Here is a 19,233-nt window from a genome sequence, read left to right as displayed (position 1 = left end):
ACTATAAGGCAATGTGTTTTGCAAACAAAGTGGGAGCAAATCAGTTATATAATCCTGAGAGTGGTTGTTGATAATTTCATATTTATAAAATGCAGAGATTATTTTATGTTACGTCTTTCAGCTAGAGTAAGCCATCCAGTTTCCAAATAAAATTCTGTTCTTTAATTCTGGTTATCAAGAAACTATTTATTTGGTTAAAAGTAAAGATGGAACACTTCTGTTAAACAGAAAACAGGACTATTTCTTTCCAATTATAAGCAGCTATTGCCAACGTTAGGTCTCCCCTCCCTGGTTAAATGAAACAAACTATGTAGTGATAGCCTCGTTTCGATTTCAGGAACGGAGACTCTACCAACACGCACATTGCAAAATGGGTCTATTAAAAAATAAATACCATTTAAAAGTGAAGTATTTATTTTAGTTTATTTCGTGCCTTGAGGTTACAAATCATGCAATCTTCCTTCTTCGGTTTACTGATCACTATATCTCTTGGTTTAAAAACTGAGCGGACCTTTGTGAAAAATAACTTTTCCGTTCCAAATATCTTCATTAGACCGACGACTAAGATGGGTGCTGTGTAAAAAACCTCGACCCTTACACCTAGCGTAACAAACACCTTTCCCTCCGGATTTCTATATAAAAATGGATTTTTAAAAGGATCCAGCTTTAGCAAACGTGCGTTACAGAATTTGTCGGCCTTGGTTCCCTCAACAGCGAAGACAAGAGTTATCTTGTGAGCTTTGTAATGACAGTAAAAATCGGCAAAGTATATGTTGACACAGTCGAAGAAAAATGTGGCTGGAATGTGCAGTCTCTTCGTACCATGACAGGACGTCTTTGGTGGTTGTCTGGTGTTCGCGTCCACCAATGTGTGGAAGAAAATTCCCATCAGGTTGAGGTGTATAGTAGAGGCCTTGTCCCCGCTAAGTGTTTTGTGGTAAATGGGTATGATTCCAAAGTTCGTATAAAAGATAAAGTCAAAATAAGCTGGCAGTTTGTCTCTGTAGAAATGAGAAATCTCCACAAACCCGACATTCTTTTGTTTCTGTATGAAGTTACTACTTTTCTGATAAAGTTCATTAACTTCATTTTTTGTCATATCTGAAAAACAGATGTTAATAAATTAAATTTTTTAAAATAAATATTAAAAAATTAAAACTGTCATCACAATATTTGGAAAGAAAATGTTATAGCTTTAAAGTGTTAACCTATCCCAATTAACACCCGTTACCCTACTGATTTAAAGTGTTAACCTATCCCGATGAACACCCGCTACCCTACTAATTTAAAGTGTTAGCCTATCCCGATGAACACCCGTTACCCTACTGATTTAAAGTGTTAACCTATCCCGATGAACACCCGCTACCCTACTAATTTAAAGTGTCATCCTATCCCGATGAACACCCGTTACCCTACTGATTTAAAGTGTTAACCTATCCCGATGAACACCCGCTACCCTACTGATTTAAAGTGTTAACCTATCCCAATGAACACCCGCTACCCTACTGATTTAAAGTGTTAACCTATCCCAATGAACACCCGCTACCCTACTGATTTAAAGTGTTAACCTATCCCAATGAACACCCGCTACCCTACTGATTTAAAGTGTTAACCTATCCCAATGAACACCCGCTACCCTACTGATTTAAAGTGTTAACCTATCCCGATGAACACCCGCTACCCTACTGATTTAAAGTGTTAACCTATCCCGATGAACACCCGCTACCCTACTGATTTAAAGTGTTAACCTATCCCGATGAACACCCGCTACCCTACTGATTTAAAGTGTTAACCTATCCCGATGAACACCCGCTACCCTACTGATTTAAAGTGTTAACCTATCCCGATGAACACCCGCTACCCTACTGATTTAAAGTGTTAACCTATCCCGATGAACACCCGCTACCCTACTGATTTAAAGTGTTAACCTATCCCGATGAACACCCGCTACCCTACTGATTTAAAGTGTTAACCTATCCCGATGAACACCCGCTACCCTACTGATTTAAAGTGTCAACCTATCCCGATGAACACCCGCTACCCTACTGATTTAAAGTGTCAACCTATCCCGATGAACACCCGCTACCCTACTAATTTAAAGTGTCAACCTATCCCAATGAACACCCGCTACCCTACTGATTTAAAGTGTCAACCTATCCCGATGAACACCCGCTACCCTACTAATTTAAAGTGTTAACCTATCCCAATGAACACCCGCTACCCTACTGATTTAAAGTGTTAACCTATCTCGATGAACACCCGCTACCCTACTGATTTAAAGTGTTAACCTATCCCAATGAACACCCGCTACCCTACTGATATAAAGTGTTAACCTATCCCGATGAACACCCGCTACCCTACTAATTTAAAGTGTTAACCTATCCCAATGAACACCCGCTACCCTACTAATTTAAAGTGTTAACCTATCCCAATGAACACCCGTTACCCTACTAATTTAAAGTGTTAACCTATCCCGATGAACACCCGTTACCCTACTGATTCGTTAGTCAATATTATGTCATATTACCTCTCAGAGTCTGTACAAAATAGAAGCGGAAGACCGCAACTCTCCCTGATTCATGAGGTAAATGCATTCTATTTTACCGCTCAAAGTCTACTCGAAAAGAAGCGGAAGAAGTCTTACTTAAAACCATTATAAATTGAAGGATTATTGATTTTTTTTTAAATATAGCATATTCCCAGAGTGTCCACTGCTAGGTATATCTCTTTCAAGGAAGGGTGTCTTCGAACATACAAAGTTACGAAGGAATCGAACAGGTAATTATCACAACACTTAGGTAGAAAAGCACCACCACCACCCCGAGAAAAAATTAAAATAATAAAATAACAAAATAAAAATGAAAACTCGACAGGACAGTATAGCTTAGGACTTTTACGCATATATCGAACGAAAAATTAAGAAAGTAATGAATATGGAATCGGTGCAATGTTTTGAGGACCATAATGAAAAGTTGAAAATAGGGAAATTAAAACCGGAAAGTATTATTTACAATTTATAGATGAAAGGAAATACGTGAAAAAAAATCAGTGTCCTAAGTACCTGAAGGGAATACTTTGTTCTCCAATGGTACTTAATATCGTACCCAAGAGTATATTGCTTTCCCTTGGTCTTTAATATCGTACCCTATAGTATTTTGCTTTGCCTTGGTATTTAATATCGTATCATAGAGTATTTTGCTTTCCCTTGGTCTTTAATATCGTACCCTATAGTATTTTGTTTTGCCATGGTATTTAATATCGTACCCTAGAGAATTTTGCTTTCCCTTGGTCTTTAATGTCGTACCCTAGATTATTTTGCTTTCCCTTGATCTTTAATATCGTACCCTAGAGTATATTGCTTTCCCTTGGTCTTTAATATCGTACACTAGAGTATTTTGCTTTGCCTTGGTCTTTAATATCGTACCCTAGAGTATTTTGCTTTCCCTTGGTCTTTAATATCGTACCCTAAAGTATATTGCTTTCCTTTGGTCTTTAATATCGTACTCTACAGCACAAAAGAGATCCATTTATTATGATTTAGATGAAATGACCCATGTTTATTTTTTTTTCTTTTTAACAATATCTGCACATGTACGCATATGGCATTAATACAAATAGTGTTCATTGACATTACAATGTACCCGCTTATATTTACCGCAACCGTTATAGTAGAAGGGTTCTGTAACGATTTGACTTCTCTCTCTTTGGGCATGCGCCATGAACAAGATAATCAAAGAACGGTCCAATCGAATTCAAAATATTACTGAGGATGACATAAGGAAGAAAAAAGAAATGAGCGGGACTTAATGGTAAAAATGAATAATACAGACAATTACCACGCTCTCATAATATGCAAGTCTCTTGTAGTACACGAGATTCTTGTTGAACGAGACTACGGGACGAGCTACTATGAGATCGACAGGGCGATATAATCACACCCACCCCCTTTCCTCCTCGTCAAGAAAATCAATAACTTGCCATCGTTTAATTCAATGAGACTCTCGCATGACTCTGTGAGAGCTTCGTTGTTTGACGGTCTGGTATGTTTCAGTGATTTCTGTTACCGATAAAAGGCGCTTCGGTAAACTTTGTTGTTGTTGTTGTTTTAGGGTTTAACGCCATTTTTCAGCACAAGATAGGCTATACATGGCGGCCAGTATAACTGGTGGAGGAAGAACCCTGGAAAACCCAGGGAAGAACCACCGACCCACGAGAAGCTACTGGCAGGCTTTCCCACGTACCCACGCTAGCCGAGCCTTGGACTCGAACCCACGCAAACAGAGGTGAGATGGCAGTGATCCGGAACGGTGAGCGCTTTAGACCACTCGGCCACTCGGGTCCCCGGTAAACTTTTTAAACGTGAAACAACAAACACATCTCTCCCTGTCAAAAAAATCTGTTTGGGTACATATTTTCTGCGAACATTTAAAATATCGAAATCGTAAAAGGACAGAATTTTAACAGCACTACTGACGCGATATGTGTATCTTAATCAGCAAATAAACATGTATATGTGTCGTGAAATGTGATATCATCTCACGCTCCACACAGTTCATACCCGTTCAGAATATATCACTACAGGAAGGCTGCTTTGACCATAGGGTTATCCAAACCTTAGTACATCGACTTTGTGCATTAGTACACGAGCACGTTGTCGGAATCCTACCTAACACATATTATAACATGATAATCAAAATGTGGTCGACTTTTCTGTCGCAACATACGTCGTGAGCTCGGCCGGAGGCGAATTACTAAACCCAACAAATTAACATTAAATCCTACAACTGCTTTTGATGTTATTTCACTGAACTGACGGAAATAGTCGAGCATTGTTCCGATCTGAGTTTGCACCTCGCTATGGCGCTACTATAAAAACTCGTAGCCAAGCGAGTGTCTGCTTGTCCATTCACACTCATACATACCTAAATGCAGCTCAGTAGTAACGACTGAATAAATTGAGTGTGTGCTGGGTGTATTCCCACTCACCTACAAACCCTCCATTCAGACAGTTAGGACCCCTTATTAGGTCCACTGCCCGACGGCTTCAATTAAAAAGTGCTCCCTGAGCACATAAATGCCTGGGGGAAGTGGCTCCAATTCATTCCCCTAGGAACAATTAAATAGCCTACCATGTAGGCACAACTCAGAGGTACATGTTCGGAAGAGCGCAAACCTCTATAATCCAACATAGATAGCTTGAACAAGACTGTATCCTACCACAGTGGCGCATGGAATACAATATATATTCTCGGCGAGTGAATTTGCTAGTGGTCGCGGTTGCATCTAAGGAAGCTTCTCTACTTTAAAGATTTGATAGATGTTGTGGAGTTTCCAACATACAATCTCGTCATATAATGGGAGCAGTTTCTAAAGGAGAAAGTATAAAAGCAGCATGTGGGATTCTTCATCACCATCAGATGGCCAAAATGGAAAATATGGGCAGACTTTTGCATTAAAAAGAAATAAACAATGAAAAACAAATAATAATAATAATAAAAATAATAATAATAAACAAATGTCAATGAATTTTCTTCTATAAAAGTGATGTCTCTGTGTCGATATTGCTTCCTTTTACACACATATCAACAGCAACTTACATGCTCTAAAACGAAGAACATTCGAGATCCTCATTGTAGAGTAGCACATTATACCGCCATCATCATGAGCCTCGCTTTCGTACACTGTCACCTGGTAGTCGCTGGCGGGCGTAAAACAGTTGGGAAACTGAAATCTGCATCCCTTAGAACTTTCATGTACATACAGGAATTCTGCAGCTGGCAACTCCTGGTGGACCCGGATCAGATGCATCAATTTTGATACTGGTAGATCATCAAGGGCGTAATAAGACGGAGGTGTGTGCTCCCTTTTCACTTCAAAATCTTTCTCCTGGTCCTGTGCAGTAAACGATATCCATTATATATATATATATATATATATATATATATATATATATATATATATATATATATATATATATATATATATATATATATAGTGTGCGTCTTTAACGTTGGTCCATGATTGTAATTGCAAATTATTTGTTTCCGTGTTCTATATATTGAACCTCTTGACAAATTTGGGGTAATTTCCCATTCAGTGATTAAATCGGGCGTGTTTTGTTGCGACATAACTCGGGTGGTTATGTTGCGACACAAGTCACATGGGACGTATTGCGACTAAAAAACGTAGTGGAGTCATGGATATAAAGAGAGAATTTATTCATTCCTACATCCTAATTATTAGTTTCATTTTCGTTTTAATCTCAGTCTGCAGATGTATTTAATGCTGTGTTTAGATTTACTTTGAGGGATCATTCATTGCGATTAATCATTGGAATTACGAAATGCTCATAACGACAGTCTGGACAAAAGCAACACCTTGGGTTATTGTGAATTCATTGAAAGGAGCTTTGGACGATGCCACTGTAATACAATGAGACTGTTGGCACTTCAGCATATTTAAGGACTGGTACATCAGCACATTCGAGACCTAGAATTCATTCAGAACACTATTCTTTTTTTGAACTTGTGATAGAACGTTCAGGATTATTTTGGATTTAATTCGTAATACTGTACGTTCCTCTTAAATTTACATTTAATAACTAAGAGAATTAAAGTATTTGTTGAGTTTAACAAAACTTTTTGGTTTTGCTTATTTTCTGTTAGTTCAAAACCATAGAGTCGTAAAAACTATAAGCATAATTATCAGCTGTCAGAACTCGTAATTGGTTTTAAAAACACCAATTGGTGATCCCCTGTAATATGAGATCGAACATTCAGACTTAACCAGTAGCAGTAACTTTACGACCAAAATAGTGTATTTAATTTAGCCATTAATTTCAAGCATTGGAATCAAGAATTATACAAGACAGTATTTGATGGCAGTAGACTGTTTTATTTTGAGACTGAGACTGTATCGAATTTTATATACATTAGTTTTGTGCGAAATGACAGAGGTGGGAGGAACCGTATATTGTATGTGAAAATAGAAAACATTCGATAGATGTTGGTTGAAAATGTTCACTAACGTGGTAAACACATTGATTGACCCTTAACAACTGAATTTATATCAACGTTCCAAATGTTATGTTCACCACCTTTATATGCATAAACTCAAGTTGGACACGTGTACACGTAGAATATCTCAATTATTGTAGAATTGGAGCAGAACCTCTGAGACTACTCCCCCACCCCGGCCGTCTACAGCACAGAGGGAAAATAGCAGGTTCAAGGTCATTGTTTACTGACTTTAAGTGGTCTCACGCACACCTTCAAAATGAATAGGTATCTGGCTGGTTCTGCGAACAACAATCTAGCCAATCCTCGTTAAGTTTTATTTTTCTGAATCTAAGTTGGAAATCTAAATAAGTGAGCTGGGAAAGAGACATAAAGCTACATACAAATGCGCAATATCGTTCCTGACATTTCTTCATCAACCGAATTCTTGTTTCTGTCTGCCTTATTGCATCTGGAAAAGAAATTACCATCAGATGTAAATGTGAACACGAGATATGAAATAAGAAAGAACGTCGTAGCCTTACTAAGTCTGCATCGAGAAGACTCGACGCCAAGACTTTTTAGTTAACTCTCACGAGACACTTCTGCCATAGTGAATAGTCAAGAAACATAAGGAGTCAGTGATATTTGATCTGGATAGGTATCTAAAAAAAATACCCTTTTAAAAGATATTTATTGAGTCTACTGTTGTACGAAATATATGTATTTTGGTCACTCTACAATACAAATACTCTCTCCTATCTCGCACAGATTCAATGGGTGTTCTTTTATCGCAAAAAGATACTTATTTCTGCATATAGTGATTTCTTTAATGTTGTGTAGATTTATATATTTCATTAAGTCTTAATATAATTGCCGTTTAATATGCTATCATTTCATTTTCCATAAATCCTTTTTGCCTATTGCTTCCTCTCACATATATATCCGCTGAAAAGGGCCCGTTATGTTCGGTGGTTGTGTTATACATTCTTCCTTATTATTTGACCTCTGTCTCAAAGATGATTGTTTTACACCTAATCTGCTCTCGAAAATAAGAATTAAATATTTACCTCCAGCACCCAATGAAACAGAGCCACATATTTCGTAGTGGGGGAGGTCTGCTGCTTCTGGTGATATTGGCTTCAGTCCACCTACAACTAGGTCGTATCCACAAAAGCTGTCATAGACAGGGAAGGTTAGGACCAGGGGCTCAAGGTGATTAATATCCAGAATCCAGTGAAAACTGTTCCTCTGGCAGCTTTTATTAGACATGAAAATGTAAATCTTGGCTGGATTGATTTCTTCTGGATCCCAAACAATGCTGAGTTTTGGGCCATTTAAGAACGTGATCTGCATCGTGGTTGCCATATCCTGAAATACTGGAATACGTACAGCTTATTAATTTCCTAACAAATCTAAAAAGCATATTCGAATAAAAATTTCCTTAAATATGAACAGATCCGTGGACCCTTATATAACTTAAGTACATCTTTCCTGTTCATGTTTAAGTGAAAGGCTACATATATTATATTACCTTAAAGTATTATTATTATTATTATTATTATTATTATTATTGTTCTTCTTCTTCTTGTTTTGTTATTTATTTCTCCTCCAATTTCTAACTTGTCGATATTTGTTTTCTGTTCCTTTTTCTTTCGTTGATATATATGAACTAATCAGGTAATGCAACTTCAGAACATGCTTCAAATTTTTATGTTATTGCTAAAAAGTAAAAAGTATTCCCATACGGGAATGACCTTTTTGCCCCACTGGTCCTCCACCGATCACTGCCATTCGTATCTGCCTCTTTCCCATGACTCACTTTACCATTATGCGACCCTGGCATGCTTAGTAACCATGCAAACCCACGCATGTGGTCAGTCATGTGGGAGGGGACAGAGGGCAGATACGTCTGTCAGTGCTTCCAGGAGTCCAGTGGGACAAAAAAAAAAAAAAACGGCATCCATACTACTCTGCTTGCAATGACAAAGTGTGTTGGACTCAGACAGACACATCTATGGTAATGATCAATAAAAATACGCACTGTGGGTTTCAGCGCAATCAACGAAGATTGTTTGTTTTGGTTTTTTTTTTAAATCGACTTTTATTGTCTGCAAATCTGAACCGCGCTGTTACTTATTTGTTCTTGGAGTTGTCTGTGATTTTCCATTTCCGCCAGCACAATTTCAAATTTAGCCACACCGATTATTTTATCCTTGATTGTACAGAATTACAAATTACTGATCGTATTTAAACTACTTTGTGTGGCGGCAAGCGATTCTGAATAAACACGTATTAGTGAATGCGATCGCATTAATATTAATTTGCTAAGAAAAGGCCCCATCATCCAAAGAAAAAGAGAAGCATCCAAAGGGGAGGATCGTTTGGCGATACAGAAAAAAGTCGTCACATTTTTGACGAAGCAATAGTCAAAGAGCTTGTCAAAAAGACTTGTCACACACCCAACCAACTACTACAATAAATAAGATTAAAGGGCGTGTGCCAAGTCATCGACGTCAGTGTATTTTTTGTGTATGCTCCGAAACAAACAAAGATGCCACCCCCAGAAACCATCCCTCTTCTACCACAAAGGAAAGAAAAGGAAAGGACTGCCTCCTCGTTTAGCAAAATATTCGACTCGTTCCTCACCCACCCTCAGGAAAGAAAATACACGAATTAAGCAAGGAATCAAACATTGACAGTCTCCAAGCAGAAGCCATCAAGCACCCAAACCCCATCCCATGGACATGCAAAAAACGATTATAAACTTTCTAGCAACAACCTTTGGCTCCAAACAAGACCAACCGTTAAAGATAAGATCTAAAATCTTAACAAAAATTGACGATTCCTATAAAGAATATGTCAAAGTTTACACTCATGATTCAAAATCAAACAACCCAAAAAGAACAGCTGCAGCCTTAACTATCCCGGAAACAGATGAAGAACTTGGATCAAGACTACCCAATAATTGTTCTCTATGCACAGCATAATTCTGGACCATACTAGAAGTAATAAAATTGGCAAATAACCATAAGTCGCCCAAAACGCTAATAATTAGCGATTCGCTAAGCGTTTTAAAATCACTAGAAACCGGAAGCTCAAGGGGGCGAGACAATCTCCTAAAAAAAAAAAACTGCTTCTCAAAACATGCTAAAAGAAAGCAATATTATGGAATTTGTGTGGGTCCCATCATATAACATATCAGGCAATGAAAAAGCCGACTCGGCGGCAAAATCCAAATTTAATGACCCCAAACCCCACACTTATCGACTACAGCATCCCAGAGATATACAGCATGATATCCAAGAAAATTACATCGAAATGGCAAACAGAATGGGACTCCTGCCCCAAAGATTGTGCACTGTACTCAATACAGAAAACAGTATAACGCAAAAACCAGAGCCTCACCAACTCTCAATAAACATGACCAACGAGTCATAAACAGGATTAGAACTGGCAAAACTTTACTAGCAGACAGCATGGGGAACTATATCACGATAGAACGAGGAGCCAATCGCCCCTATTGCAAAACACTAAAGATCTACAGCACGTGTTCAATATCTGCCCCATATACAAAAATCAAAAAAAAAAAAAAAAAAAAAAAAAAAAAAAAAAAAAAAAACAAAGGGAAAAACTAGTTAATTTCCAAAAACTGATTGGTTCGCCCTACACCTACCCAGAATTGTTATAGCAGAGCAATCCAAATCCAAACCTGATAAACGAGTCAATTCTTCCTTAAAGAGATTGATAAAATTGTGAAAATTAAATACTATTCCAACACCGCCTCAAATTACTATCAATTAGCTTCTTACAAACTTTCAACAAGGGATCGTGTAATTAATATTATATCAGACATGCCCTCTGTAGCTCTACTGGCAGTACCAAAAAGTGATCCCTCAGGCAATGATTATAAATTAAATAGATAAAGGTTTTATAAACGTATAACTTATACGCTAATTACCTTTTCCTATCATCATTCCATCCCGTTTCGAACGCGTACAAGCTTGAAACAACCCCTTACATAATCGTATCAAGTAACTGGTGCCACTATCATACAGACTGCTATGAATCTAAATAGACGCCTGTTAGGTGGATATGCCGGGAGGATGCGGAGGTGGCATCCAGTTAATCACAGACATAGATGTGGTACTTGCAAGTGCGCTGGCCGATGCTACACCTGCATCTACTGCCCCCTGAGGCGCGGAGCGGCACGCGGCATCATGAAGTGATCCGTTGGGCAATACAATAAAAGTACAGGTATCCCAAAGTAGTTGGCAGTCAAATCATCCCCATGACCATTTCTCCATACAGATACAGTCATACCAACAACAACTTTCTATTCTTCTACATCTCATGATATAGTGGATCATTTAAAAACGTAAACCAACAAAAGTGGCATATTAAATCTAGATACTATAAGGTGGCTTAAATCTCAGCCATCAGGACCCGCTACACAAGGTGGCAACGATCTGATTAACTAACTCAATTAAAAATAGAGTAAGACCCCAAATTAACTTTATAAGGTGGCTAAAACCCAAAGCCGTCAGGACCAGCCGCACAATGTGGCACCTAAACTACTTATCTAAAAAAGGACCCACAATTAGACATATAAGGTGGCGCAAACCAGGCGTCAGGCCTCCGCCCCCCCCCCCCCTTGCGGAAAACATTATCATTAAAATAAGTCTCCCCAATTCTTAATTTCCAAACAATTCCCCAATAAAATGTCTATATAACTCTACCTCTACAAGCAGCACAAATAATAATTGAAAAACTCATAATTAGGTCAGGACATTTACTTTCGGAAAACACGGAAGCCAAAAATATCCCAGATGTACAGCGACTTCCTCCTACAAACGCCCATCCTGCCTTGCCATTGCCAGCCATTTTTGCATGAGTGAGTACGTGTGAGTCTATTCCCACTCACCACTTGTCCCGTGGGACATATGTCCCGAAAACGGACAAAATGAATTAGCACACTTTGTGTGCATTAAAGCGTTGGGGGACATGGTACCTTACTGTCCCCCTCGAAAAAATCAATCAGCCCCCCTCCCCGTGGGGGCAATAACCGGTCGCTAATGCCCAAGTGGGTAAATGAGACCTATATCCAAATAACGTAACGTAGCCTGACCAGCCATTGTTGACTCGTCAGCCTATGAAGATGACTTCTAATTTAGCTAAACTGAATGAAGCCCACCTGAATTTACATCGTGTCAGGCAAAACCTGATACCCAATCCTGAAGAGATAGAGAATGTCAGGATGTTAAAAGTGGCCCAAGACCTGATAGAAGATGTCTTCAGAGATAAAATCAAGAATGAGCAGTAAGAAAAGGAGGAAAAAGAGGAAAAGGAACAGATAAGAAGATAGAATGAGAAGATAATGAAAAAAGAAGAAAACAAGAAGAGAAAAAAGAGAAGGAGGAAAAGGAAGAGGAGGAGAGTAGGACAAAGATGACAAAAAAGAAGAATGTAGTGGAAAAGATTAAGGTGTTGGTGGAAAAGAAGAAGAGAAGACAGAAATTAGAAGAACAAGAAGAAACCCAACGGCCCTTTTCAGGGCCCCTCCATTGCCTCGAAAAAATATATATTCTCTCTTGCCTACAAAATGTATGTGTAATATGTCTACGTCTCTGTCTATGTCTCTAACCCTGTCTCTATGCCTGTGTCTCTATTTATCCATAGAGTAACGCGTATTCAGGTCAACCCCTGGCGACACTGTTCCGCCGGATTGAGGCCAGCCCCTAGCAACACTGTTGCCAGCTTCCAGTACCGTGACGTCACCCCTGTTCAATTTCTACTGTCCCTATACAGTCCAAATCCAATGTCGCTATACATTCCAATGTTCAATTCCCCTTGTCCCTATACAGTCCCAACCTATGTTAAACTTTCTCTTGTCCCGCTATAGTGTTCACCCATGTTAAATTTCCCCATGTTAAATTCCCATTGTCCCTATAGTACAAACTCACTATTTTAACATTAAGGTCCCATTGTCCCTAAGGTATCCTCATTCACTACAGTTTCACGTGTACCTGGCACCATGGATGCATGTTCATCTCGAATAAAAACAACACGAAAATGTTTGATTAATTTTGCCATCGCGAATAAATCAAGATTGGTCAATGAACGGGTCAAGGGAGTGATTTTCTGCGACCGGGTGATCGAAGACCTCTTCCCGATGGTATTCGATGACTCGTGCCTGGCAAACTAGGGCCTCTTTCTTTTTTGACACGGTCGCCAACCTCTTTTTTCAAAGCCATTCCTGGTGCAGCTCCGACAGCCCTTAACGTCACAGCTTGTGCCACTGCTGCCAACAATGTTGGAATGGCTGCAAGGAATGGAAATATTCCACCGGTCTTTTGCATTTGTGTCACCTCTGACTAAGGTAATTTTAATATCACTGAGGTATTTTTGTTTTTGGCCACATTCAGCTAAGCGAGATGTGTTTGGGTTAACCGCACGGGACATTTCCAGTTAATTGTTTTGGAGAAAGTTTCAGTGTGACCCCACAATTGTTTTATTTGCGTGTTTTAATTTCGCAAGATGATTTTCAGTAAGACTGGCCCTCACTTCAGGCATATACATTACTATTCTAATATGTAACATGTTCAATTATGAATTCTCCACAGGTGCATCGATCACTCTCATTCGACCACTAGCACCCTCCAACAACAGTCGTGTCGGAAAGTATCACAGCTTAGCATGGATAACCACCACCAGCGTCACCTACACGTGCATGAAAATACATGTCGACAACACATTTGCCTGAACGACTCCATGTATTCCAGTGAAACGTAATAAACTGGGTATAGTGCCATCAACTCATGCTGGGAAATCGGCAAACCAGTGCCAACATTTTGATGCCGGTCCATATACGAAAACAGAATGTGATATGCACGTGCAGTATGATTGGTTATAGAGTTAAGCCGAACTTCCTCAGAAGGTTCTTGATGACCTTTTTTGGTCACTTCTAAAATCGTAAAATATAATTTTGTTACGTGTTTAGGCATTGTCTCGATTTGTAAGTTGAGGCTAGCATAGAGTAATACTTGATTTGACCCCAATGCCACATTTCAGGCAGGAACATGCTCTAAATCCCACGCGAAACATTTGCGCACGTGTTCTACAATATTCATAATGGCGTGTTCTTCCACAAGGTTCGTATTCTCCATGCAAGCAGCTTTGCATTTGTTGCGTCCCAGTGTCATGGAGCATCTTATATACATACGCACAAGTGTTTACCTAATTGGCGGAAACACTGCTACATTTTTGTTATGTGTTGTAAACAGAACCCCCATTCGTACTACCATTGCTAACACGAAGCTATAAATCAACCCTTGCCAAATAATTAACTAAGACTATCTCAGTATAACGAATAGCGAAATCCTTCTGCGGTGTTGAATAAAACATGTTTCCAAAACAAGTCCGCCTCTATAAGCGCAAATAAGTCATTACTGAGTATGACAGCAAAATAAATTTTGTCGTGCGACTGTCACAATTACCAATAATGTTAAACCTCTCGTGAATTTTATCCACTTTTTGTGATTGATGAAAGCATATAGCAATTTTGTTGTATATTGACGCTGTCTTTTTTTATTCGAATGACATTATTAAACTTATGACCCAAAAGGATTGTTTAATTAGAATGTTCTTGGACATCCACGTCACTGACCTCATCAAAATCATCATCCCCTTCCGAGAGACGTCTCAGCCCTCTGTCTCCCCTCCCCCCATGATTGACCACATGGGTGGGTCGCATGGTTACTAAACATGCACGAGTCGCATGGGTTGCATATGGGTAAAGTGAGTCATGGGACAGAGGAAGAGACAGATGACAGTAACGGGGGGGGGGGGTAGTGGGTCAAAACGCCTATTGATATACTACTCAAAGACAGAAGGTATTTTAACATCTAAGTACTTTTGCGTCTAAAATATGAGTTATCATATAATTAAAAAAAAAATTCGTACATAATGAGTAATAGAACAGGGCCATTTAGCATGGATATATTTTTGGGGCACGTTACATCGCAGCCAAAGCATTATAGTGATGAGTGCCCTATTTGGGCAAAAGAAAAGGTTTGTTTTGGGGGGAAAACATTGGTCCTACCTGTACGGTAATTTATATAGGTGACCTCGACTGACTACTTGTAACCTCTCAAGCTGTGCGATAGTTTGGCCAGTGCAGCTTTGAACACTGCTTTACTCTGTAATATAAACGATTTAATAAATGCTGAAGGAGAGTTAGTTGACATAATAATGTCGATATGTAGGGCCTAGATTAGTGTTGGGAATCGTTTGAAATTTTATGATCGATCATCGGTTACACCAGCCAATCAAAGATCGATTATCAATCGATTAAATATGGCTGTCGAATGACAGAAATGATCAAAGTAGTGCATCAATTTTAGCTAGGGTCTAACAGGTATATATTCAAAGTTTTTGTAATAGGCCTTAATTATATAGGATTGTTGTTTGTTATATTTCTTTAAATAAAAGTAAATTATCAAAATTGTGTTTATTTATTTATAACAATAACTTAAGATCAGGTGAACATGTAAAGTCATTTGTCATGTCAGTGTTGTTATGACTAGATAGAAGATATGTTACTAAAACCAATTAATCATGAATATAGTTATTTGATGAACTTAATTAACATTAGCAGTAGTCTTTTATAACTAGCAACATTAGCAGTAGTCTTTTATAACTAGCAATTATAGATTTGTCAACAATGAACTGAAGAATCTTCAACATGTTGACTACGATAATACATGTATGTACAGCAGAGTTATTCAATCAAGATTCGGAGCAAGACTGTACGACTTCATATTCTTATCGATAAAAAAAACATCACATCCACATTTTCTCGTTTGACGGGAGACCGCTTTTTATTTATAAGATTACCTGCTAGGCTGAATATCGTCTCTGAAGAAACACTTAATGTTGGTAGTGCAATGAACTTATGTAATTTATCTGAATCCCATCTAAAATCATAAATGAATATAAAATTTCAAAACCTCCCCATTACTCTATTGTGTTGTTGTTGTTGTTTATTTGTGCATTTTTATAGAACGTTTTTATTTTTACAAAAATATGTACGCAAATGCCTATATTATATTACGAAAGAACATTTATTTACCTATAACTTGTTTTGTGTTTTTTTTTATAAAAAAAAATATAAATAATAAGGCAAGACTAGCTCAGAAAAGATCGTAAAATCAAAACAAAAACGGTTTCGTTCGAGATCTTGTATACGTGGCTTTTACAAACCACTGAACGTGTGGTTCTTTTTATTCACAACTTGCAATTCACTTTTGTCAGGTTTTGACTGTTTATATCTGATGGACGCTCTCCTTTTTTTCTGGAACCCAAAATAGGTTCACACTTTTCCAGAAAATAAACAGTTCACTTTCACTTTTGCTTGCCATTTTTAAAGTTAGTCGCTTATATCATGGCTAAATTACGTTTCAAAAACGGCTAAAAAGCACAAATCCAACAAAATACTCTTATATTTATTAAAATCAATTTAGTTTAGTCTATACCATCATAACTCTGTTATCAAATTTATATATTTGGGGGTTATTCCAGTTCAATAGCAACAACAATTCAATAAATTTATCGGTACCATAAGGAAACTTGAGGTTGAAAAGTCTCACTCGATTAATCTATCAAACTGGTGGAACGAGTGATGCTCGAGTAATTCGATTAATCAAAACAACACTACAAGATATTCTTTGCACAAACACTTCAAAGTGAAAAAGTTATATTTAATGTGTAGACATTTAATTTTATAAACAGTTGTTTTTGTTTTTGTTCTGTTTGTTTTGCATTTTGGGGATTGGGTCATGGGCGCCCGCAAGGTGGGGGGGGGGGGGGAGCATACCAGCACCCAACCCCGAATTCTTTTCATATTTTGGCCTGCATCCGTAAAACTTAATAGCTGACCACTACGTGTCTGCCCCCCACCCCCACCCCCTCCGATACTAAATCTGCGGGCGCCACTTTAGAGCAAACTAAATAAATTTGTTTTGATGTCAATGTATGTCTGGCTACCAAAAGAGATTATATGACGAACTGTAAACCTTTTCTTTTATGTCCAAGCGTGTTGTAGTCTAAGTCACATTTCACTCTGAATAGTTTCTAGGTTCTGCAGTATTGACACACTATACATTTTGCCGGTACTTGTGCCCAAACTTTATACAAGGGTTTTCAACCGGAAGAACCACGACTGATTATCTCTTACACTGTAGATTGAAATACATTAAATTAAATGTATAATAATCTCGTACTCTCGCCTTTTCCGTATAACCGATTCAACATTTGGATGGAGCTATCATAAAACGCCTATAATATCTGCAACATGTATTTAAACGTGACCTAATTAGAAAGATGATCAATCATCCAACATTCACGTGGCACTCCTGCGACATTTAGAGCCAATGCCGTATTTTGTAATTTTACATGAAATTTTCCCCTAAATAAAAGATGTATGTATGTACGTACGTATGTATGTATGGATGTATGTACGTATGTATGTATGTACGTATGTATGTTTGTACGTATGTATGTACGTATGTGTATGTATGTACGTACGTGTGTTTGTATGTATGTACGTACTTATGTATTTATGTACGTATGTATGTATTATTTAGCTATCTTTAAATCTCATTTTTTTATATATAAAAATGTATTTATCGTTCTCTCGATCGCCAATTTCCGACACGTATGTCTCTCTCTTTCTCTCCCTCTCTCTCTCTCTCTCTCTCTCTCACACACACACACACCCACAAGGGGACCTCTCCGGTGGCCGATTGGTTAGAGCGTCCGCCTCGGATGCAGGAGGTCGTGGGATCGATCCCCGGCTGAGTCATACCAAAAAGCTTATAACAATGGTACTAACAGCTGCCTCGCTTGGCACTTAGCATGAAGAAGTTAGTGTAAGGACTGGTCGGCCTGGTGTGAGGTTAATGTGACTGGGTGCGACATGATTTTGCATATCTGCGGCATGATGCCCCAGTGCTAGATGTCACTATTAACTGCCACACTGCAGATATCGTAGCGATATGACTGAATTTTTTTAAAGCTACTTTAAAAATCCAAATATCACACACACACACACACACTGTCTCTCTAAACTCTTCCGTGACGGACAGACCTAACCGCAGTTCCGTCCCAAGCATTAGTCTGAAAAAAAGAAGAAAAAAGCGGAGACCTACTTGTTGGTCTATCTGTACATACATTCCCCTCATAGATAATCTAATCGATAGAAACATACAGATGGATTTTAGGAAAGGAGAAAAACGTATATTTACCCCAGTCTGAAGTATTAGTTAAAAAGTAGCGGCATGGAAATGTTGACAATGAAACATCCTATTTTTTTCTGGAAAACGTGTGATCTACTTCATCCTAGTTTCACTTTCAGCAAATACAGAGAAGCACTCTGCTATATCGCCGTCAAGTAAAGGCCTCTGCTATCTGGCGATTTGAATATTATCCTTACGCGGACCAACTCGGAGTACACGTCTGTATTTTAAGAGTAACAAAATAGTTCCAAACACTTGGTCCAATTACTATGTTTATTTTCATGACTTGCTAAGGTTAATCTCATATACATGTATGCCTTGATTGTAATTTATCAAAGCAAACTTTTTCATACAAAAATATGGTAACACGTGTATATGCAAAACGTAAATAATAATAAAAAAGTGATGTATTGTACTCTGGTTGTCAAATCACGTGAGTCTGACGTTTTATCAATAAAGTACGGCGAAATTTCTGACAACATGAAATCACCATATCGGTTATTAAATGAACACTCATTTATATAACCGATAAGGTGATTTCATGTTGTCAGAGATTTCGCCGTACTTTATTGATAAAACGTCAGACTCCTGTGGTCAAATATTCACTTCCGAAGGTGCATAGTTTAACTCGTTCTCTTTCCCGGTACCTTGCCAGCAGCAGAGAGGGCGAACAGACTCTATTTGACTCACCCTCGAATTACAAAAATAAGCCTTCCTGAAAATCGCATAAAAATAATCGCAAAATAAAGGGATCGCTGTGAGGGGGCGCCGAGTGGGAGACTTCGCCCTCATTGCTGCTATTAATTACAATATTTATCAAGACCGACTCGATATCGTGACCGTGGGTCATGTAAGTTTATTGTTATAAATCCATGCGGGGATAACTGAGCCTGACTAAATAAATTTTGTAACCTAATTATATGCATATCACCGCTACACCAAGT

The 19,233-nt window shown here is 38.3% G+C and overlaps 1 protein-coding gene across 3 annotated transcripts; it reads right to left on the bottom strand.

Annotated features, from left to right (window-relative positions):
* Positions 1-396: 396 nt before the first annotated feature.
* Positions 397-18,456, bottom strand: LOC149785905 (uncharacterized). Of its 3 annotated transcripts, XM_089976121.1 has the most exons (6): positions 18,299-18,456; positions 15,097-15,193; positions 8,066-8,374; positions 7,400-7,467; positions 5,598-5,892; positions 397-1,101 (listed from the first exon to the last, which is right to left on the bottom strand). In XM_089976121.1, exons 3-6 carry the CDS (start codon positions 8,361-8,363, stop codon positions 413-415), a joined length of 1,350 nt encoding a protein of 449 aa, XP_089832247.1. In that variant the 5' UTR covers positions 8,364-8,374; positions 15,097-15,193; positions 18,299-18,456; the 3' UTR covers positions 397-412. The 3 variants fall into 3 exon arrangements, with proteins under 3 accessions (XP_089832247.1, XP_089832248.1, XP_089832249.1); XM_089976122.1 differs by lacking the exon at positions 15,097-15,193; XM_089976123.1 differs by lacking the exons at positions 15,097-15,193; positions 18,299-18,456 and adding an exon at positions 12,640-12,764.
* Between the last annotated feature and the right edge of the window lie 777 nt (positions 18,457-19,233).

This window comes from Sinohyriopsis cumingii, chromosome 12 (genome assembly GCF_028554795.1).
Source record: "Sinohyriopsis cumingii isolate HCF-2022 chromosome 12, ASM2855479v2, whole genome shotgun sequence".
NCBI classification, from domain to species: Eukaryota; Metazoa; Mollusca; class Bivalvia; order Unionida; family Unionidae; genus Sinohyriopsis; species Sinohyriopsis cumingii.
Note: the sequence above shows the minus strand (reverse complement) of the source record. Positions and strands in the feature narration are given on the sequence as shown.